Source organism: Metopolophium dirhodum, chromosome 6 (genome assembly GCF_019925205.1).
Source record: "Metopolophium dirhodum isolate CAU chromosome 6, ASM1992520v1, whole genome shotgun sequence".
Classification (NCBI taxonomy): domain Eukaryota; kingdom Metazoa; phylum Arthropoda; class Insecta; order Hemiptera; family Aphididae; genus Metopolophium; species Metopolophium dirhodum.
In genome coordinates, this window is record NC_083565.1 from 37,225,725 (window position 1) to 37,243,434 (window position 17,710).

Below are 17,710 nucleotides of genomic sequence, written 5' to 3' on the forward strand. Positions count from 1 at the left end.
ATTTCAATTTTGATGTTCGGGTATGGCAGAAATTAGAAGCTCATCTAAAAAATGTATATATTATAATAATATGTATTTTATAACATTGAACGATAATTAATGTTAAGTTATTTCAGTAAATAAATTGGTAGAATAATAATTGATACAATTCAAACAATTCAATAAGCTGTAATTTATTAGTATATTTATTTTGTTTTATTTCATTTTATTTTACAATATGGAACGAACTCTTTAATACATGAATATAATAATATTAATTTGCTTTATGGAAACGAGGCTCAATTTTACAGTGAGAATGCAGGGTCAGTATTGATAATGCGTATAAGACAGATGATCGGTGAGTTTGAAGAAGATAAAGGTATATGTAATGGAACAGATGAACGCGTACAGCGGGAGGGGACATTGTATGAGACACGAGATAGTGATTCTAGACTGTCAATTTTAGAGAAAAGAAGATTAGATAGAAATGATAAGTTAGCTGAATGACGACGATCAGCGAGGCTTTCTAAGGAAAAAAGGCATTGGATTGGTGTGTAATCATATTTATAATGTAAAATATATTTTAAAGTAAATTTTAAGTTCTTAAATAAATAATAATATGCTAAGTTTAAACAATATTTCAATTATTAAGATATAATAAATATAATTTATGTTGAATCTTTAGTGGATAATATTATACCTTTGACTAATAATAGTTTTTCAGTTTTTCAAATTTATATAAGTAGTATTAAGGCACATTTCAATTCTTATTAGGCTCAGTACATAATTAATTTAATGTTATTGTACGAAAGAATGATTTTGAATTTAAATTAAATAGCTATAAAACTATTGACTCATTAGGAACAGAAAGTAAGTGTGATGGTAGAACTGTATTGGGTATAATAAATAAAATAAATAAATGTTGTCTTCATCTACTTTGTTTATTTTGGATTTAGTATTATTAAAATGAGTAAAAAAGTGTTTTGCCCTCGAACCTTTGACTTATAATTGATATATAGGCCATTTGATACATTTTAAAGAGCGTGTATTGTCACTATATTAAATTAAAATTGTATTAAAATTATTAATTATTAATTGCTTTTAAAAAAGAAATATATTATTCTATTATTATCTTAATATTTATTAAATATAACATTTTAAAAATTAATTTTATCTTATATGCTATACAGATAGAACTTATATATCATAAAAATGTTAGAGTTTGATGAATCTTAAAATTGTTTTACTTACGATAGTAAAAATTAGGAGGCTTCAGTTGTAGGGATAGGACTTGAAGGAGGACTGTCTATTTCAATTACTACTCCTTGCTCAGAACTGGTAACAGATTGTTGCGTTTGAACTTGAGCTTGTGGTTTTAAATCAACTACGGCAACTGGTTATATAGCATCAGCAGCCTGTGCCTCATTTTCCTGTTTATATTTTTTTTTGGTGGTTCTTCTTCGTCATCACTTAATGTCAAATCAACAAACTTTAAGTTTTAATTTTCTTTGCGTTTGACAGTTGCAGGGTTAAGTTCTACTTTTATTTCAACTGATTTTTCTTCGTCACTACTAAATTCACAGAATAAATAGGTTTCAATTTTGCATCATGGATACTATTTGTGGTTTTTGTCTCTTTATTTTTTTCATAAACTAACCATGTGCCATCAGCTAAAAATTCAATTTCCTTACTGCAGTCTTCGAGTGTTAGACTTGAAACAACTTTCAACAAATAATTTTCTATTTGTATGTCATCATACAAACAACGTTTATTACATATTGGGCACATCAATGTTGGCTTTTTGTCATTCATTAAATTAAATGTACTTAGATTTTGCAGGTATCTTCAATTTCATTTTACCCAATGGACACACCAAGGAAAATCGATAAGATGTAGTGGCCAAATTTGGATCCACATCTGCTAACTTTTTAATTTTATAGTTTTGGGTCTCTTCTGAACTTCTACCTCCTTTATCCTCAAGTCTTTGTATCAACATTTTTAAAGTTAATCTTTTTACAAGATACATAGACATAACGTATTCCATTAGGAGGCCAATTTCTATAGATGATGTTGGGAGTGATTGGAAAAAGTTTGACTAGTTCAGTGCAATTTAAAGGTTTTGGAGATCGTCTGGATTCAGCTCCTGGCCGAGTATTAGGAACAGTAGGTCTGTAGATGGTAGTCGAAATGCCTTCACACCAAGCTGAATGTGTAGTCCAAGAGGCATACAATCTGTTACCTCATTACTCATAGGTTCCACTAACTGACTAATTCGAATCTGGAGTTAAGGTTCATTTTATAGGTTACATTGAACTTGACTTCTAGTAATTATCTATTATTTATTTTGGATTGCATGTCCAAGAGGCATAAAATCTGTTACTTCATTACTCATAGGTTCCAATAACTGACTAATTCGAATCTGGAACTGATAAATATAATAATTTCCTGGGGAAGCATCACGTTTCTTGGCAACAATATTGACGTTCTCGGTTGACACAAAAAGTTTGAATTGCGATTCTTTCATACCTAAATAAATAAGATACTTATTATTAAATTTGATTTTGTTTGAAGCGATAATTCTAAAATCTTATCCGTAACAGATAATGTGTCGTGTATAAGCTGACGAAGAGATCGAAGAAATCGTATTTAAAGTATCGTCTATTTTGGAAATTTATTTTTATATTGATCAGGTGCGTACTTTTGTTTCGGTAAACAGTGATATAAATACGCCAGATGTATCAATGGCACTAAACAATATTTCTAATTTTGTTAAAAAATCTTATTTAAATTATAAACAAACCACTATAATAGATTATTTTTCAAACGAATCGTACACAAGCGAATTTGACTGTATTTTTGTTTTAGCGTACCTTAGTACACGGGGAACGTCTTACGTCAGTACAAGTGTAATGTTTATATCAAATACAACCAAGTTGGGGTACACATTGATTAACTATTTTCCATTTTACCCATTTATACAAAATTACAGTACCCTTTTTTTCTAAATTTAAGCATAGGTACACAAAAAATATAAAAAAATATTTTTTCTTTTTTTGGGGGGGTTGAACCTACTGCTGTGAAAGTTCTCGTTTTTCCATACGTATTTTGGTATCGCTTCTTTTAAAACGTTTCCTTTCTCTATCATATTTCCTTAATTTTCTTTTCTTTTATTCTAACTGAATAACTGATAATTTTGCTTTTGGCATATTTTATTTAAGTATTTAAATAGAATTTAATTCGGTTTAACCGTAACCCTTACTGTCTATTAATATTAATGGTTTTTGCTAAAACGTTAAGTTTGCAAGTTGGTATTAGAATCTGTAGCGTAATATTCAACCAGGGGTAGTAACTATATACCAGTAGCTACAGACAGTAATTAAATATCTTATTACAAACAATTGTAACTATACTCCAGCCCACGAGAGTCCATCCGTAAACCGCGCATCGATACTGATGTACGCGACGTCTGCCAGCCGAATTTTCTCCCACCACTCGTCAACGTGAATACAGCGGCTCATAAAAACACAGATAATTAATTGCTGTTTTGGGGATGTTATATAATTCTCCATATTGAATAAAAAAACCTCGCAAAGAACTCGTAAAAAAATAAGTTATAATCTTATAACGTAAACGACAAAAAAGACCAGTTGTAAAAACGAATTAGTCGAATTTTATAAACGTGTTTAATGCTGTCACTACGTATACACGAATATCAACGACGGCTGTCGGCGATCGTAGCCGGCCGGCTTCCGATCGGTATGATTCGGCGAATGGAAGGGGAACCGATGCGCAGTGACGGACGCGTTTTTATGTATGGACTCTCATGGGCCGTAGTATATGTACAGTAACTACGGACAGTAAATAATTATCTTAATATCAACAATCATAACCATGTATAGTTAACTAACGGACGGACACAACAGTGATAAAAGGCGTTCTATACATATGTTAAGAAACCAAAAAATCAAAAATGAGCACTGGCACTAAATAGAATTTATACCAATTCCCGGTTATGATTTCAAGAATTATATTGAAATATTTAGAAAGTATTAAACAATAATTACCTGTGATAGTATTTCTTTTTTTCTTTAAATTGAACTGTAGGTGCGTCAAAAATAATTTGAACAATCAATACGGTTGTGATTGTCGTTGGAAGCTTTAACGCGAGCCGACTACCATTTGACCATGATGCTTCACTTCTGATGAAAACTTTGATTTCGGTGTAGTATCAGACACAAAGTGTGAGGTACGGAAAAGCAGTTGTCGCTGCTAGAATGATTGCTATGGAACGCCGAGTTGGACGTGAAATCACGTACGTCGTAAAGATGATGAATAACAATCAAAAATCATTAACAATGAGGCAGTTTAGTTCAGGGACGCTAAGGCGTACGACAATGGAGGGACGCTTTGTGTGAGCTGTCGAGCACTCGATCCCGTTGGACGCTTGGACGCTGGTCGTGTTATTCGATGGTAGGTAACCACTAACCACCATAGGCTAACATAAACTTCTATGGAGGTAAACGACAGTGTAGCCACACGCACCGTGAAACATGTGGACGCGCATGACAATCCTACAGCCGAACGATCCCGCGCACAAACCGACGACAGCTTTCTCCTTCCCTCTGACACAAGATATACCTAAATTGATTAAATAAATTAACTTCACCGTTTAAGATATACTAATTATAATTAAAATGATTAATATAGTATAGTATCTTAAACCGAGATAAGTGATTACTGATTATACTCAGTCTTTTTAAGTATTCGAATACTTCTATTTAAATAATTTTTTTGTATTTCAAATACTTCAAAATACTTTTTATGTATATTTTTATTCTAGAATATTAAATACTTTTTTTAATTCTCGTGGTCTAATCCAAATTCCAATTACTAATATTTTGGAATGTACTATTTTAAATTTTGTTTCTACAATATTATTTTAAAATTTTTCTAACTTCTGATAATTTAAGGTTTAATTAATTTAAATAATTCAAGGTTTCGCCAAAATACAAGCAGATAACAGAATGACTAAGCACTGAAACCCCTGTCGACTACTCACTCCCATATTATACCATGGTATACAATATACTGACCACCACTGGCTGGATTGGCATTTATCTTGATCCTTTAAATATCTTTCTTCTTATTTAATAGGTGGTACTGTGGTAGAAGTTTATAATTTAAATACAAGTTTTGGTATTAATGTTATTGAACTTTTTTTTTATCATATTTATTTTAATTTGTACAATTTGTATAAAATATTTTTACAATAAGCACAATAGATGGAGGGGTAAGAGGGTTTGGTTGGCTTGATTAAAGAAACTATTCAATAATAGTACTTCATGGCGTGGGTAGTATTGGTTAGTCCGCTTGTTATTGAATTGATTTAATTACTGATCATTGATTATTCATTTATTGAACTTAAAAAAAATTATTTATGTAAGTATTTTGAATACTTTTAAAAGGTATTTGTATTTATATTTAAATACTTTTAAAAGAAAGTATTTGAATACAAATTACACCAAGTATTTAAATACGTATTCCGAAGACATTTGAAAAATATTCTTAACAAGACTGATTATACTGTATATTATCTTAAATCGTGCATCGGCAGCGGGCACTCGGATAACTGGGCACCGTGGTAATGCATCACTATCTCATACTGTAACCAAATAATCTAAAAAAATATATAAATAAGTTATAAGGTATTTTTTACAGACATTTTAAGTTCAATTTTAGAAGAAATTACCTATTATTATATTAAAACCAAAAATTACGATTTTAGTTATTTTGTTGTAATTTACAAATGTTATTCCTTGGTATATGAAATGTTTAAAGTTCAAAATTTTTTAAAAATTTGAATAAAATTGTTACTAAAGGGTAAAGGAAAAAATGTAGGGAGCACGCTTGGTGAATCACGTTGTAGATATACAATTTTTCAATAGGTCAAAAAAATTGAAAATTTAATACAATATTCTATATTCAACACAGAAGTTATTATTAGTTCAATTTTAAAAACATGTAGATAGTAATTTACAGTTATTTTTTAGGAGCTAAACTTATGAATTTTAAGAATTATTTTACCACTGAAAATATGTTATAAGTTTAAAGTCTAAAATTTAAAGTTGGACATGAAATAAAAATAAAAATTTAAATGTCAATTTATTTGATATTTTGTTCTCATTTAAGAAATATATATTATTATTATTTATTATTATTAATTAACGCCTGTCAAGGCAATTATTTTATAAAGGGAAAAATAATTTTGAAACACTTATTATTACAATAGTTTTTTTTTTTTTTAAACAATTGTTTTAAAATAATTTACGGAACATAGTATAATTTGGATTGTAGCAGTGTTGGTAATCAGAACTAAACCTACAAAAAGGTGGTTGACTCATATGCCAGACGCATTAGCCTGTCAATGGGGCGGTTGCGACTATAATTGAAGGTATAAAAAGGGATTACAAATGGAGCAGTGGAACGTGTGGAATATTGAGGTACTCAAAATTGTATATAGGAAAGGAGAATAGGCTTATCATATGTACCATCAATAATTCTCTGAAGGAATTTTAGATTTACATTAGCTTATCTGTCTGCTAAGGTATCTAGGCATAGTTCATGTAGGACAGGTGTGTAATCATGAACAGGGTGATTGATTTTCAGAACACGACCTGCAAAATAGAGGAAGAGTCTTTGAACACGCTCAATGGTTAATGAGTTGGATGCAGTGTAGGGATCCCATAGGATTTATTATAAGATAATAAATTTATACATTAATTTGGTAACTTAAATTGCATTCATTCTATCCAGTAGGTACATGCGAAAAATTCTGCTTTAAACCATATACTACACAACAAGCAATTTTTATAATAATGATGGTGGGGCCAATGATAATGATTTTGTTTTTATTAATCCATAAGTATTAATTTTATTATAACTAACTATAATTTATATATTTTTTTTCATACATATACAGTCAAATTGTATATGTATGCAATTATAGACATTTTATACCATATTTTTGTTCAAAATATATAATAATTTTTAAATTTATACGACCTTCTTCTATTGAACAGTCTTTGGTAGTATTCAGAATAGTTTTTCAGATTCTGAGCGAAGCGATGAATGTATTGATTTTACAATGATGTGTTTTTTTTTTTTTTTTATTTTTACTTTTTTTGTGTCTGTCATCACCTTTTAGGACAGTAAAAGTGCTTGGATTTTCTTCAACAGTAACTTTTCTGATAGGAAAGTGAATCTATAGTTGGTGCATTCAGGATAAAATCCTCAATAGTTTTCAAAAGCGCCAGGAGAAACGGGAATTTTTACGCAAAATCGGGGGGGGGGGAGGGGGGTCAAAAGTATAAATTTCCCAGTAGTTTTCAAAAACGACATGAACAATTAAGGAAAAACGGGAATTTTTACGCAAAATCTGTTTTTGAGAAAATCGATTTTGGTTTTTGGTGTAACTCTAAAACAAATGACCGTAGGTACATGAAATTTTGACTGAATGTTTATATTAGCATTTTCTATACACCATAATATTTTCCAAATATTTTGTCTTATTTTGAGCTGTTTACGGACATTTTTAGTTTCCATTTTTTTTTAGTTTTTTTTTCTATGAGTACCTATCAATAAAATTTTATTTGTTGGTTAAAAAAGCTTGAAAATTTAATAGAATTAAAAATCCTTAGTCACAGTTTTTATTAATAAGCATTTAAAGTTCAAATATTGACAAAATACGAAAAAATCACGAAAATTAGTAAATTATTTTGAGTTGAGAATTCATAAAAATTTTTCTTTTTCAATCTGAGATTTGAAAATGTAGTACAAGATTATCCATAAGTTTATCTACCTTTATTAAAAAAAAAATGTCTACGAGAAAGTCAAATTAAATTTTCATGAGCATTTAAAATTCATATTTTTACAACATTTGATATTCACTCGATTTCTCGTGTAACGATTTTCTTATTTTGTTGTAATTAAAAAACGTATGACTGTAGATACTTGAAAATTTCACTGAATGTTTATATTAGCATTTTCCATACACGATAAAATTTTAAAAATAATTTGACTCTTTTTGAGCTGTTTACGGACATTGTTAGTTCTCAATTTTTTTTATTTTTTTTTCTATAAATATCAATAAAATTTTATTTGTTTGAAAATACAAATTTTTTTTATAAGCATTTAAAGTTTAAACTATGACAAAATGTATCAAATTAAAAATGTAATAATTATTTTGTAGTTAAAACTTTATAAAATGCTCAACAGTTGTAGCTAAGGATTGAAAATTTAAAACAAGGTTCCACGTAAATAAGTAAATATATAAATTACTTTATTCACAATAATCAAATACCATCATCAAATATACTTAGTAATATCATAGGCTGACTAACCGTTTTCGCTCAGAATCGTTTTTCTTATGCAATGATATTATATCATTGAATTCAAATTTAACACCATCCATTACAGTGACCCACTTGTGACCTACTGTACAGCAGAGCGACATCCACTTACCCACCTTTTAAGTATTTTATTCCTATAAAAAATAATTTTTATTAACAATAATAATTGTTTTCCTTTTAAATCTGTATAATTTTATAATATTATGCCCATTTTATAATGTTTAATCAATTATATCAACAACCCAATCCTACTTTTGAAATACTGACAAAACTATTAAGTATCTCTTATAAATATTGAATACAATTATTGTACTCTTTCATTATAAGTTATTAAAGAAAATGTAAACGATATATTATGACACAAATGTGCTATTCCATCAGTTGTTGAAAATTCCAAGCCAATTGCAGTTATGTAAAATGAATGTATTAATAAAAATTTGTTTGAGGTAATATTGTTAATGCGATAGGTACCTAAAGGTACTGTTTTTTATTTCCATTATTTCCAATATATAAAAGATTACATTGTATAACAAATAACCATATAACAAAAATACACAATACAATTAGGTACATAACATAGCCGTATAAATGGTTTCCTATTATATGTTTTTATCAACAATGTTCAATATGTTACACACAATAATTATCCAGTTATACTTGAACTTCCCAGTTATAAGCATTAATCTGAAATGATGATCGTAATTCTCCAAAATTATCTTGTGATAAGAATGAAGCAATATAGGTATCACTGTTATAACAATTAAATACTTAATAGAGAAATAATGAAAAAAAAAATAGTTGAAAATTCAGTTTTCAGTCAATAACTATATTGTATCTCAATTTAATAAATAAAATAATACTAAAATGTTGTTAATTACCTTCATAAATATACATTCTATATATTATGTTGACTTTAATAAAATTTTAGATTGTTTTAAATATATTACAGCTTCTTGATAATTTTTGATGTTATCCATATACATCAAAGCCAATTTTAAATTAATTGTTTGATTGCGGATTGATGAAATTACCATTTTGAATTTTGATATTTTAGCTTGGAAAAGTTTAGAAGACCCTCTAAAAAAAAACATACAATTTTGAATTTTGAGCATTAATAATATTTAGTTATTTCAGTAAATTAATAATAAGTATAATAACAATTAGATTCAAAAGGAGTTTTATTCTATGACCACGTGTGATGGAACTGAAGACCCCCATGCATATATTATATTGTAATATTATGACAATTATAAGCATTTTAAGTGTAATATAGTCTGTTATATAAAAATGAATGTTTGTGTGTATAAATATGTCTTTTATACATTTCTAAACGGCCGGCCCGATTGAGATGAAATTTGGTACAGAGATAGATTTGATGTATCGGGAGAAATTTAAAAAGGTTAAATTCCAACCCGAGGAGGTGCTCAAACAGGGATTATGAGATTTACGAAGGACATTTCTTTTAAATGGTTGCTATTGCTTTTAATAATAATAATTATTTTAAAGGGATAACCTGATAATATACTGTATAAGAAGCCTGTGAAGATGGCTATATATTAAAATATAATATCATTTACATTTCAAAAGATATTGCTTCCACAGCATATTACACCCAAAAGGAGTTGAGCAATCAAAATTGAGTGGGGGAGAGATCACAGACTAGTTGCATAGGTATTCATAATTTCAGAATCCCTATAAATTAAGTGTGATTGCACCTATGTTTTTTGGTGGACAGAGAATAATTTAAGGTTAAAGAATTTTAAATGTATGAATTTATAGGGAAACTATAAATTAGTATAAACGATTAACTTAGAGTATGGACACATTTCAGAATGTATTTTAGTTTATTTAATAGTATATAGTGCACAAAAGTTTAACACTTTGACTGCCATGTGACTATTAATGGTCATCTGTAATTCTCAAATTTTAAACTTTTGTGATCACCGTTGCCCATATTTGATCATTACTACGTATTAAAAGGTAAATTAATAGTTAGTTAACTTATATTTTAGACCAACAATGATACAATTATGTGAAACAATACCAAAACTAAATTTTCTAAAAACTTAAGTTCAAAAATGATTTAAAATTTAAACATTTATCATGTGTAGGTATATAAAATATAAATTATAACAAAATTAGTCCACCAGAAACTTTAATATAATGTATGGCTCTCTGATAAAAGGTTTGTCAATCATGTAGTACTATTATTATGTACCTTATAAATTATAATATAACAACTAAAACAAAACAAAAAAGGGAGAAAGTGGGTAGGTAAACTCTCTGTTATTCAGTAGATGTTGAATATAACTTATCATTGAGTATCAGTTACTGTAATGCATGTTTACTATTTGAATTCAATGGTACATCATTTTAAACAAAAACCAAATCTGAACAAAGATGATCTGTGATCTGTCGGTCCATATTACTTAGTATATTTATGATATAATTAATAATAAAATTATTCTTATTACATTTTATTTTATTATAAGTATGACAGTAAGTTGGATTAATTTTTAATTATCTAAAAAATTTTAAATGTTATTAGTTTATACCTCTTAAGCTCCATAAAGCAGCGTTAGATAATCTCCAGACAATTTAATCAAGCTTGATCCAGCCAAATCTTTCAATTTTGTAAACACTAATTTTCCAAAATCGTCGGAGATATTTTTGAATCTAAACAATAAAAAAACAAATTATTCTACAATAAGTTGGTCATAAGTTGAGTCTTGAGTAAGAAGATATTTGTGTTACAATATTAAATTTGAAAGCAATAATTGTTATATACCGTTGAAATAGAAGAAGAAATGATAGAATTGTAATGATAGAATGATAGGTAGAGCATAGATAAAATAGCAAAAAGTATCATAATATGTCATATAACATATGTAACAAATATGCATACAGAATTTAAGAAAAATAGTACCTATGGTAAAAATATTAATAAAGAAATGTATACCTACCACTAAACCTTATATTTGGAAATTATCATTTATTAGGTATACAAATAATTCAAAATAAATTTAATAGCTGAATTAGTTACCTAATGCAAAATAAATAATTGTTTATTAATAAATTGATATAGAACCTATAGTTAATTTTTACCAGTTAAAATACTAATTCTAATTTTAAAATGTACATGTAATTTGTACTTAAAATACAAATATAACATAATATGCACTACAACTTGAAAAAGAGTTAAATAAGTAAAATATAGAAAATAAAATTACTTTATATACTCGTAGTACAATGAAACAACATTTTGTATCTCTTATAAAGGTTTTGGATGATTATTGGTATCATGTGTAATATGTTATGTATAATTCATACTTAATGTTTAAAGAACCATACAACACATTAGGTAAGTGCTAATATAATAAATATAATACATCATTCTACAGGTTTATCAACAATTTTAAAATTAAATTAACTTTAATAAAGACTTTATGATAATGCTTTGCAAAAGTGGCTTTTTTTAAACAAAGTTTTTACTTAACAGGACCCTAAACACATTTTTTTGTTTTAAAAGTAAGTTATATTGCAAATTTATGTTCAGGAGTTTAAAGTATCTTTATTAATCTGCTGTTATGCACTTGCACTTGTAATATTACGAACAATAAATGAGGGTATGGTGTCCTATTAATTGTAAACATAATGCAAATATTTGCAATGACAATTCATATACCATGAGAATTGTCCCTTGATCTCACAATTTGATGTATGATTTATGAGATTTTCTAATAAAGAATCTTTGTCATTAAAATGCCTAGTAATAAATACTTATCATTATGGTAGGTGAGGCCGGTGCCCGCTGGTCGCCGCACGCCGGACAGTGGTAAACAATTTTATCATGATGTTAACCACTGACCACGGTCCACTGCCTGGTAGACGGAGTATAGTGGTAGTTCCCGCGGTGAAAGTAGAATGCACTGCACATGATGTTTCATATAATGTACAAACCATGGTTATAATATATACTATTGGAGGAAATTTTGACCTAAGTGTTGTACCGGTCGATTTTTACTGATCCCTATAGTTTCGTATCTATGATGGGTAATGGGTTATAGGTGGGGAGGGGGTATATAGGGACATAGGTATATACCGGAGCCAGTGAACTGGGTGAAAACCTGTTAACCATAATTTTATAAACTAAAATATATAAAAAATACTAGACAGTTCAGCGTTTTCAAACTGTTTTGATACTTATTGACAGTTTTTTTATTGATATGATAACAATAATATTGATTGTATATGGGCCACATTAGACACTGTACAAATGAGTAATAACCAATTAAAAATTAAAAACTATAGAAATTATTATATATTATATTGTTTGTAACCTAACTATTTATTAAATAGGAAATTGTTTCAAACGTCACTAAATTCTGACAAAAAGGTATATAGGGCCGGATTAGTCCGGTGTGTTACAAAGTGAAAAATCATATAATTTTATAATAATACCAAGTAGCATTTATAGTTTATTACATTAGTATTATATAAATATTGGGAAAAAATTTTTAATTATTAATAAAATGTATAACATTGTAATTTTGTCGTATTACTTATATTCAATTTTGAATTAATTACCTATGTAATAGCTGAATAATATGGCTTTAATGAGTATCTAAACAAAGTAAGAAGGTACCTAAATTCATTTTTGGAATAACTAAAAATAATGAAACAAGAAGTTTCTCAGTTATTCCTGACCATGTTCAAAAATTAAAAATGTTGATTGTTGACTATCGCAGTAACTATAAGAAGTAAAAATACCATGATAAAAATAGTAAAAAAATGTTTCAAAAGGCAATTTAATCATAAAAAATTAAAAACAACATTTTATACTTTAATATCAAACAATATTTTATTAATCGCGATGTATTAATAAAGAAAAAAAATACCAGCGCAGTAATTTTGATGTGTAATACTAAATTTATTATAGTACAAAAATAACCAGTTCATGTGTAACTCAAATTACTATAATACAGTACAGAAAATTTGGTTTAATGTATTAATTGTTCAATTAACAATAATGAAAATAAAATTAAGATGGATATTTAAAATTCTAATACAGTATCAAACTGAAATTAATGGGAAATTGGGTAATTTATAAAAATTCATGGCTATAAATCACTTAAAACCCCACAACAATAATTTAAAATATTAGGTTCTTAATTACATATTATAAATGAAGTTGAATCTGAAAAAAAAATTATACGTGTTAGTGAAAATAATACAATTGTGAATCGTATTAAATATGTGAAACAATCAATAATGTTACCTTCCGAGTGCTTGAGGCAATGTGGAAATAATAGATCCATACCCTTGAGAGTTATCAAACAGCTCAAATAAAGGGGCTGCCACCAATTTGTAATTTTTTGGCACATCAAACTTTGCTAAAAAACATTCAAATTACCACATAATTTAAAAACAGAGAGTTTGATTATATAATATAATTGAATTTACAAATGAATCAATAAATGTAATACATAAAATAGTATATTTCAATTAAAGAGAGTAAAAATTTACACCTATACATAATTTTACAATATATTTTAATGTTTGTTTAAAAACATCTGTACAGAACAAATATACATAATAAAATTGAAGGATAAGAAGATGTTAAATGACAACTTTGTACACTAGTTCTTAAATTATATTTTTTAAATTTAAAATGGAATTTTTTGAAATGCTTAGAAATACAACATTATTTTAACTGCAGACAGAATTACTATATTTAAATAATAACTTGATACTATTTTTAACAAACATATTATATGCTAACAACGGCTAAGTAAAAATGTTTATAGATAAATACATTTTCAGTACTTTAAGGACAATTTTAATTTTCAATGGCCTCATCAAATATTTAAATCCAAAAATTGTTTATTTAGATAAATAATCTTAAATGTAATAATTTTATTTAAAACATTACAAATCTTGTACACATAATTAGATATTTTAAAATTATTTACTGACAAAATAAACCCCCAAACAGATATTACAAAAAAATAAATATTGTGACAGAACATTATGATGTTTGTAAATAAATAAGATATTTAGTATTTAATTTTGTTAAGTATTAACCTAAACCCTGAAGTTTCTATAACTCAATAGGTAACTTTGTTATGTTTTACATATAATACAACAACAAATTGATTCATTATTCATTTACCTTACCTTTATCAGGCAGCTGAACTAAGAAAAGTTTTTTATGTTCCTTGGGTTTAGTAATGTGTGGTGGTATAAACGGATAAATTGGAGGTTCAAAGTTAGGTCGCCACCAATTGCCAATGGTATCTTCAACAGTCCATTCTGTCTGAACACCATCTTGTCTGCCTAGAGTCTGACATAAGTAAATGCAATAAAAATATTTTCAAATGTGTAATATATAAACAATTAATGATAAATAAATGTGAATTTACTTCAGTTAGTAATCGTTTAAGTCCTTCGACCTCACCTTCTGCTGGATTTAGTTCTCCACCTGGCCTGAAAAAGATTATTAAAAAATCTATAAATATTATAAATATTGAAATCTTATTGATATATATTTTTTATTCTTGTCATTTGGCTATGTCATGCCTAATTAATTATAATATCCATTTAATCTTACAATTTATAAAATGCTGCGTTCAGCTTCAATAATAAAACATGCGGGAACCCATTTTTATGAACTATTAAAACACCTTCAACACTACGGCGCATACCAGTTTTTTCAAATGCATCATGCATTCGTTGAAATCTAGCTGGAACAGAAGGATCTTTTTCAAAAAAAGGTTTGTTTCTACCAAATTTATAATTTGATAGAAGATACCTAGAACAAAAGAAATAAAGATTACATAGCATTGTACAACTACAACTTATATAAATAGTTGCTTTAATTTTGAATTCGACACTAATACAATCTATTACTAATATTTGAAAGACAAAATATACCCATCACCAAACAAAATTAAGAAAAATCGTTTTCTTTCTATTTATTAATATCATAAGTAAGCCTAATCTCAACCATACTACCTAGATCCAGTAGTAATACTACAAAACTAGTGTAATAGTCATCAAATGTTAAATTGATGACTACTAGGGCTAATAAAAAAAGAGGATAGGAATCCTTTGGAAACACCTAAAATATCCCAGCTCACGACTATATACTAACAAATTTATATTTCTGTAGAGTGATTGACACGTAGACGATTTGACTGGAGCGGTGTGCCTAGGCCACCCGGTTCTTAGTAACAATTGGACATTGTTCTGTTCCGGTTGGCTGGTCGTTGTGCTCAACGCCATTTCCGATACCGCGTTAGTCGACAGATTGGCGATTTTCGATAACGACTGTGACGAAATAATATTTAAAAATGTACAATGGTGTCGCACGTCTTAACGTCAACAACACATAATCCATGTGGAATATATCGTTGACAGCTATACGATCGATCAAGTCCACGTACTTCTTCGATGGTGACCGGTTCAACGTTTTCGTTGTGTTAAACACAAGTATACGACGTAAAAATATTGTAAAAATAATTTAAAATTGTCTACTGACTATTGCGAGTTGAGCACGTACGACGGTAGATCAGATGTACAACGAAACGCCGCCTCGTTCTCATATATGAACTATGAAGGCCTGAGCGCCCAAAATGGCGAAACTCGTTTGTTTTTGTTTGACGTGCTGCTTACCAACTACCAGAGTTTTGAGATTATCTGACATTGAGATATCGGACGATATCATTCCTCAAATGGATCGATATCGAAAAACTTGGACGCGTGATTAATGATACTGATTACATTGCATTTTCGGGTTTTTGATATATTTTAATCTATTTTATATTTTTATCTTGAAAAGATTACAAAATTAATAATTTATAGAATAGAAACTAAAAAAATTGAAAATTATTAACGGAAAATATCTATGAATAGCTCAAAAAGAGTCAAAATATTTATAAATGTATACCAGGTGGTAGGTATAGAAAATGATTTCGACAAGAACTGATTTTGAGAAGGTATATAATTTGCCGTTTAGCGTAATTTTTCTTGAATGTTGAATTTACAAAAGTACTAACTAAATCCAATTTTCAATGGGAACCACCCTCAATTTGAACATCAATACGTTAACTCTACTGTAAATATCATGTGTAGGGATACAGCGAGTAGGTATACATATTATATATATATTATACGAAACGTGTCCCTTTATAGTAATATTAGTCGATCGAATTAAAAATTAAAATCCCGGCCAGTATCTGATCTCTTACGTATCTATCATCGTACTATTCATACTCATACATTTACGCTTGATATACAAAGTAAAGTGTATTTTACAAACAAAGAAAAACATAACATTTTCCGAAGGAGAAATAATTAATTAAGAAGAATATCTATCATTATACAATGTATTGTTATGCTGCATCATGCAGGAGAGCCTAGGGAATATATACATAATTATTGACCTAATAATATGTATAGTTATGGAAAATGCGATATTATAAAAAGAAATAATATAATCATTTATTGATTTATTACATTATTATTATATAAATATTGAGAAAACATTTTTAAATATTAATAAAATGTATAACATTGTAATTTTGCCGTAAAACTTATATTAAATTTTGAATTAATTACCTATGTAATGGCTGAATAAAATGTCTGTAATGAGTATGTAAACAAAGTAAGTAGGTACCTAATTGTTATTATTTGTATAAACTTTTTTTTTTTTTTTGATAACTCAGACTCATTATGATTGATTAATGAGACCATGTTATTTATTTTTATATTCTAACCATATAAAAAAATGTCATCTTTCGTGTGGCGGTATACGACTGACAAATAAAAATACAATTTATACTTATTAAAATGTATGATAAAAATGTATAATTATCTATATGGATAATAAGAATTATTATACTTATATTGGGAAATTTCCAAAAACATTTAAAAAAAAGTTATTACGTATCAAATTAATTTACTCCAATATACCATTGATGTTAAAAAAAAATAAGGAACTTGACTTAAAACGATAATTTTTTCCATCAATATTTTTCTAAAAATAACTATTAAAAATTGGCTGTTTTTCGAATTTTTCCAAAAATCTTAAACAACATTTTAAATTTTCAGCATTAAAAATAAAAATTCATTACTGGTATTGCAAGTGTCTATTAACAAAGTCTCTTTTAATTAACTATAATAAGTATAAAAAAAGTGAAAATTATTCAGGTAAAATAAATAGTTATTTAAATAGGCCAATACAATTAATATTTTTGTTTTTATTTATGGAAATATTTGATTATAAATTATGATGTCATGGTGAATGTATGGCTGTATGTTTT

At 27.7% G+C, this 17,710-nt stretch overlaps 1 protein-coding gene and 1 pseudogene across 1 annotated transcript; both read right to left on the reverse strand.

Moving 5' to 3' along the window:
- Positions 1–1,241: 1,241 nt before the first annotated feature.
- LOC132946115 (E3 SUMO-protein ligase PIAS2-like) lies at positions 1,242–4,064 on the reverse strand (annotated as a pseudogene).
- A 9,424-nt stretch (positions 4,065–13,488) lies between these two features.
- Positions 13,489–15,671, reverse strand: LOC132946951 (cleavage and polyadenylation specificity factor subunit 5-like). The gene is made up of 6 exons (XM_061017077.1): positions 15,541–15,671; positions 14,998–15,198; positions 14,810–14,873; positions 14,565–14,730; positions 13,666–13,780; positions 13,489–13,584 (listed from the first exon to the last, which is right to left on the reverse strand). The coding sequence occupies exons 1-6, from the start codon at positions 15,669–15,671 to the stop codon at positions 13,560–13,562; spliced, it is 702 nt and encodes a 233-aa protein (XP_060873060.1). The 3' UTR covers positions 13,489–13,559.
- Between the last annotated feature and the right edge of the window lie 2,039 nt (positions 15,672–17,710).

Excerpts from the sequence above, each read along its gene's own strand:
- LOC132946951 (XM_061017077.1), bottom strand. The coding sequence starts at position 15,671 with ATGGCGTTGAGCACAACGACCAGCCAACCGGAACAGAACAATGTCCAA. Across the intron at positions 14,874-14,997 it reads AACGCAGCATTTTATAAATT|GCCAGGTGGAGAACTAAATC; the intron begins GTAAGATTAAAT and ends AATCTTTTTCAG. Across the intron at positions 13,781-14,564 it reads AGTTCAGCTGCCTGATAAAG|CAAAGTTTGATGTGCCAAAA; the intron begins GTAAGGTAAATG and ends AATGTTTTTTAG.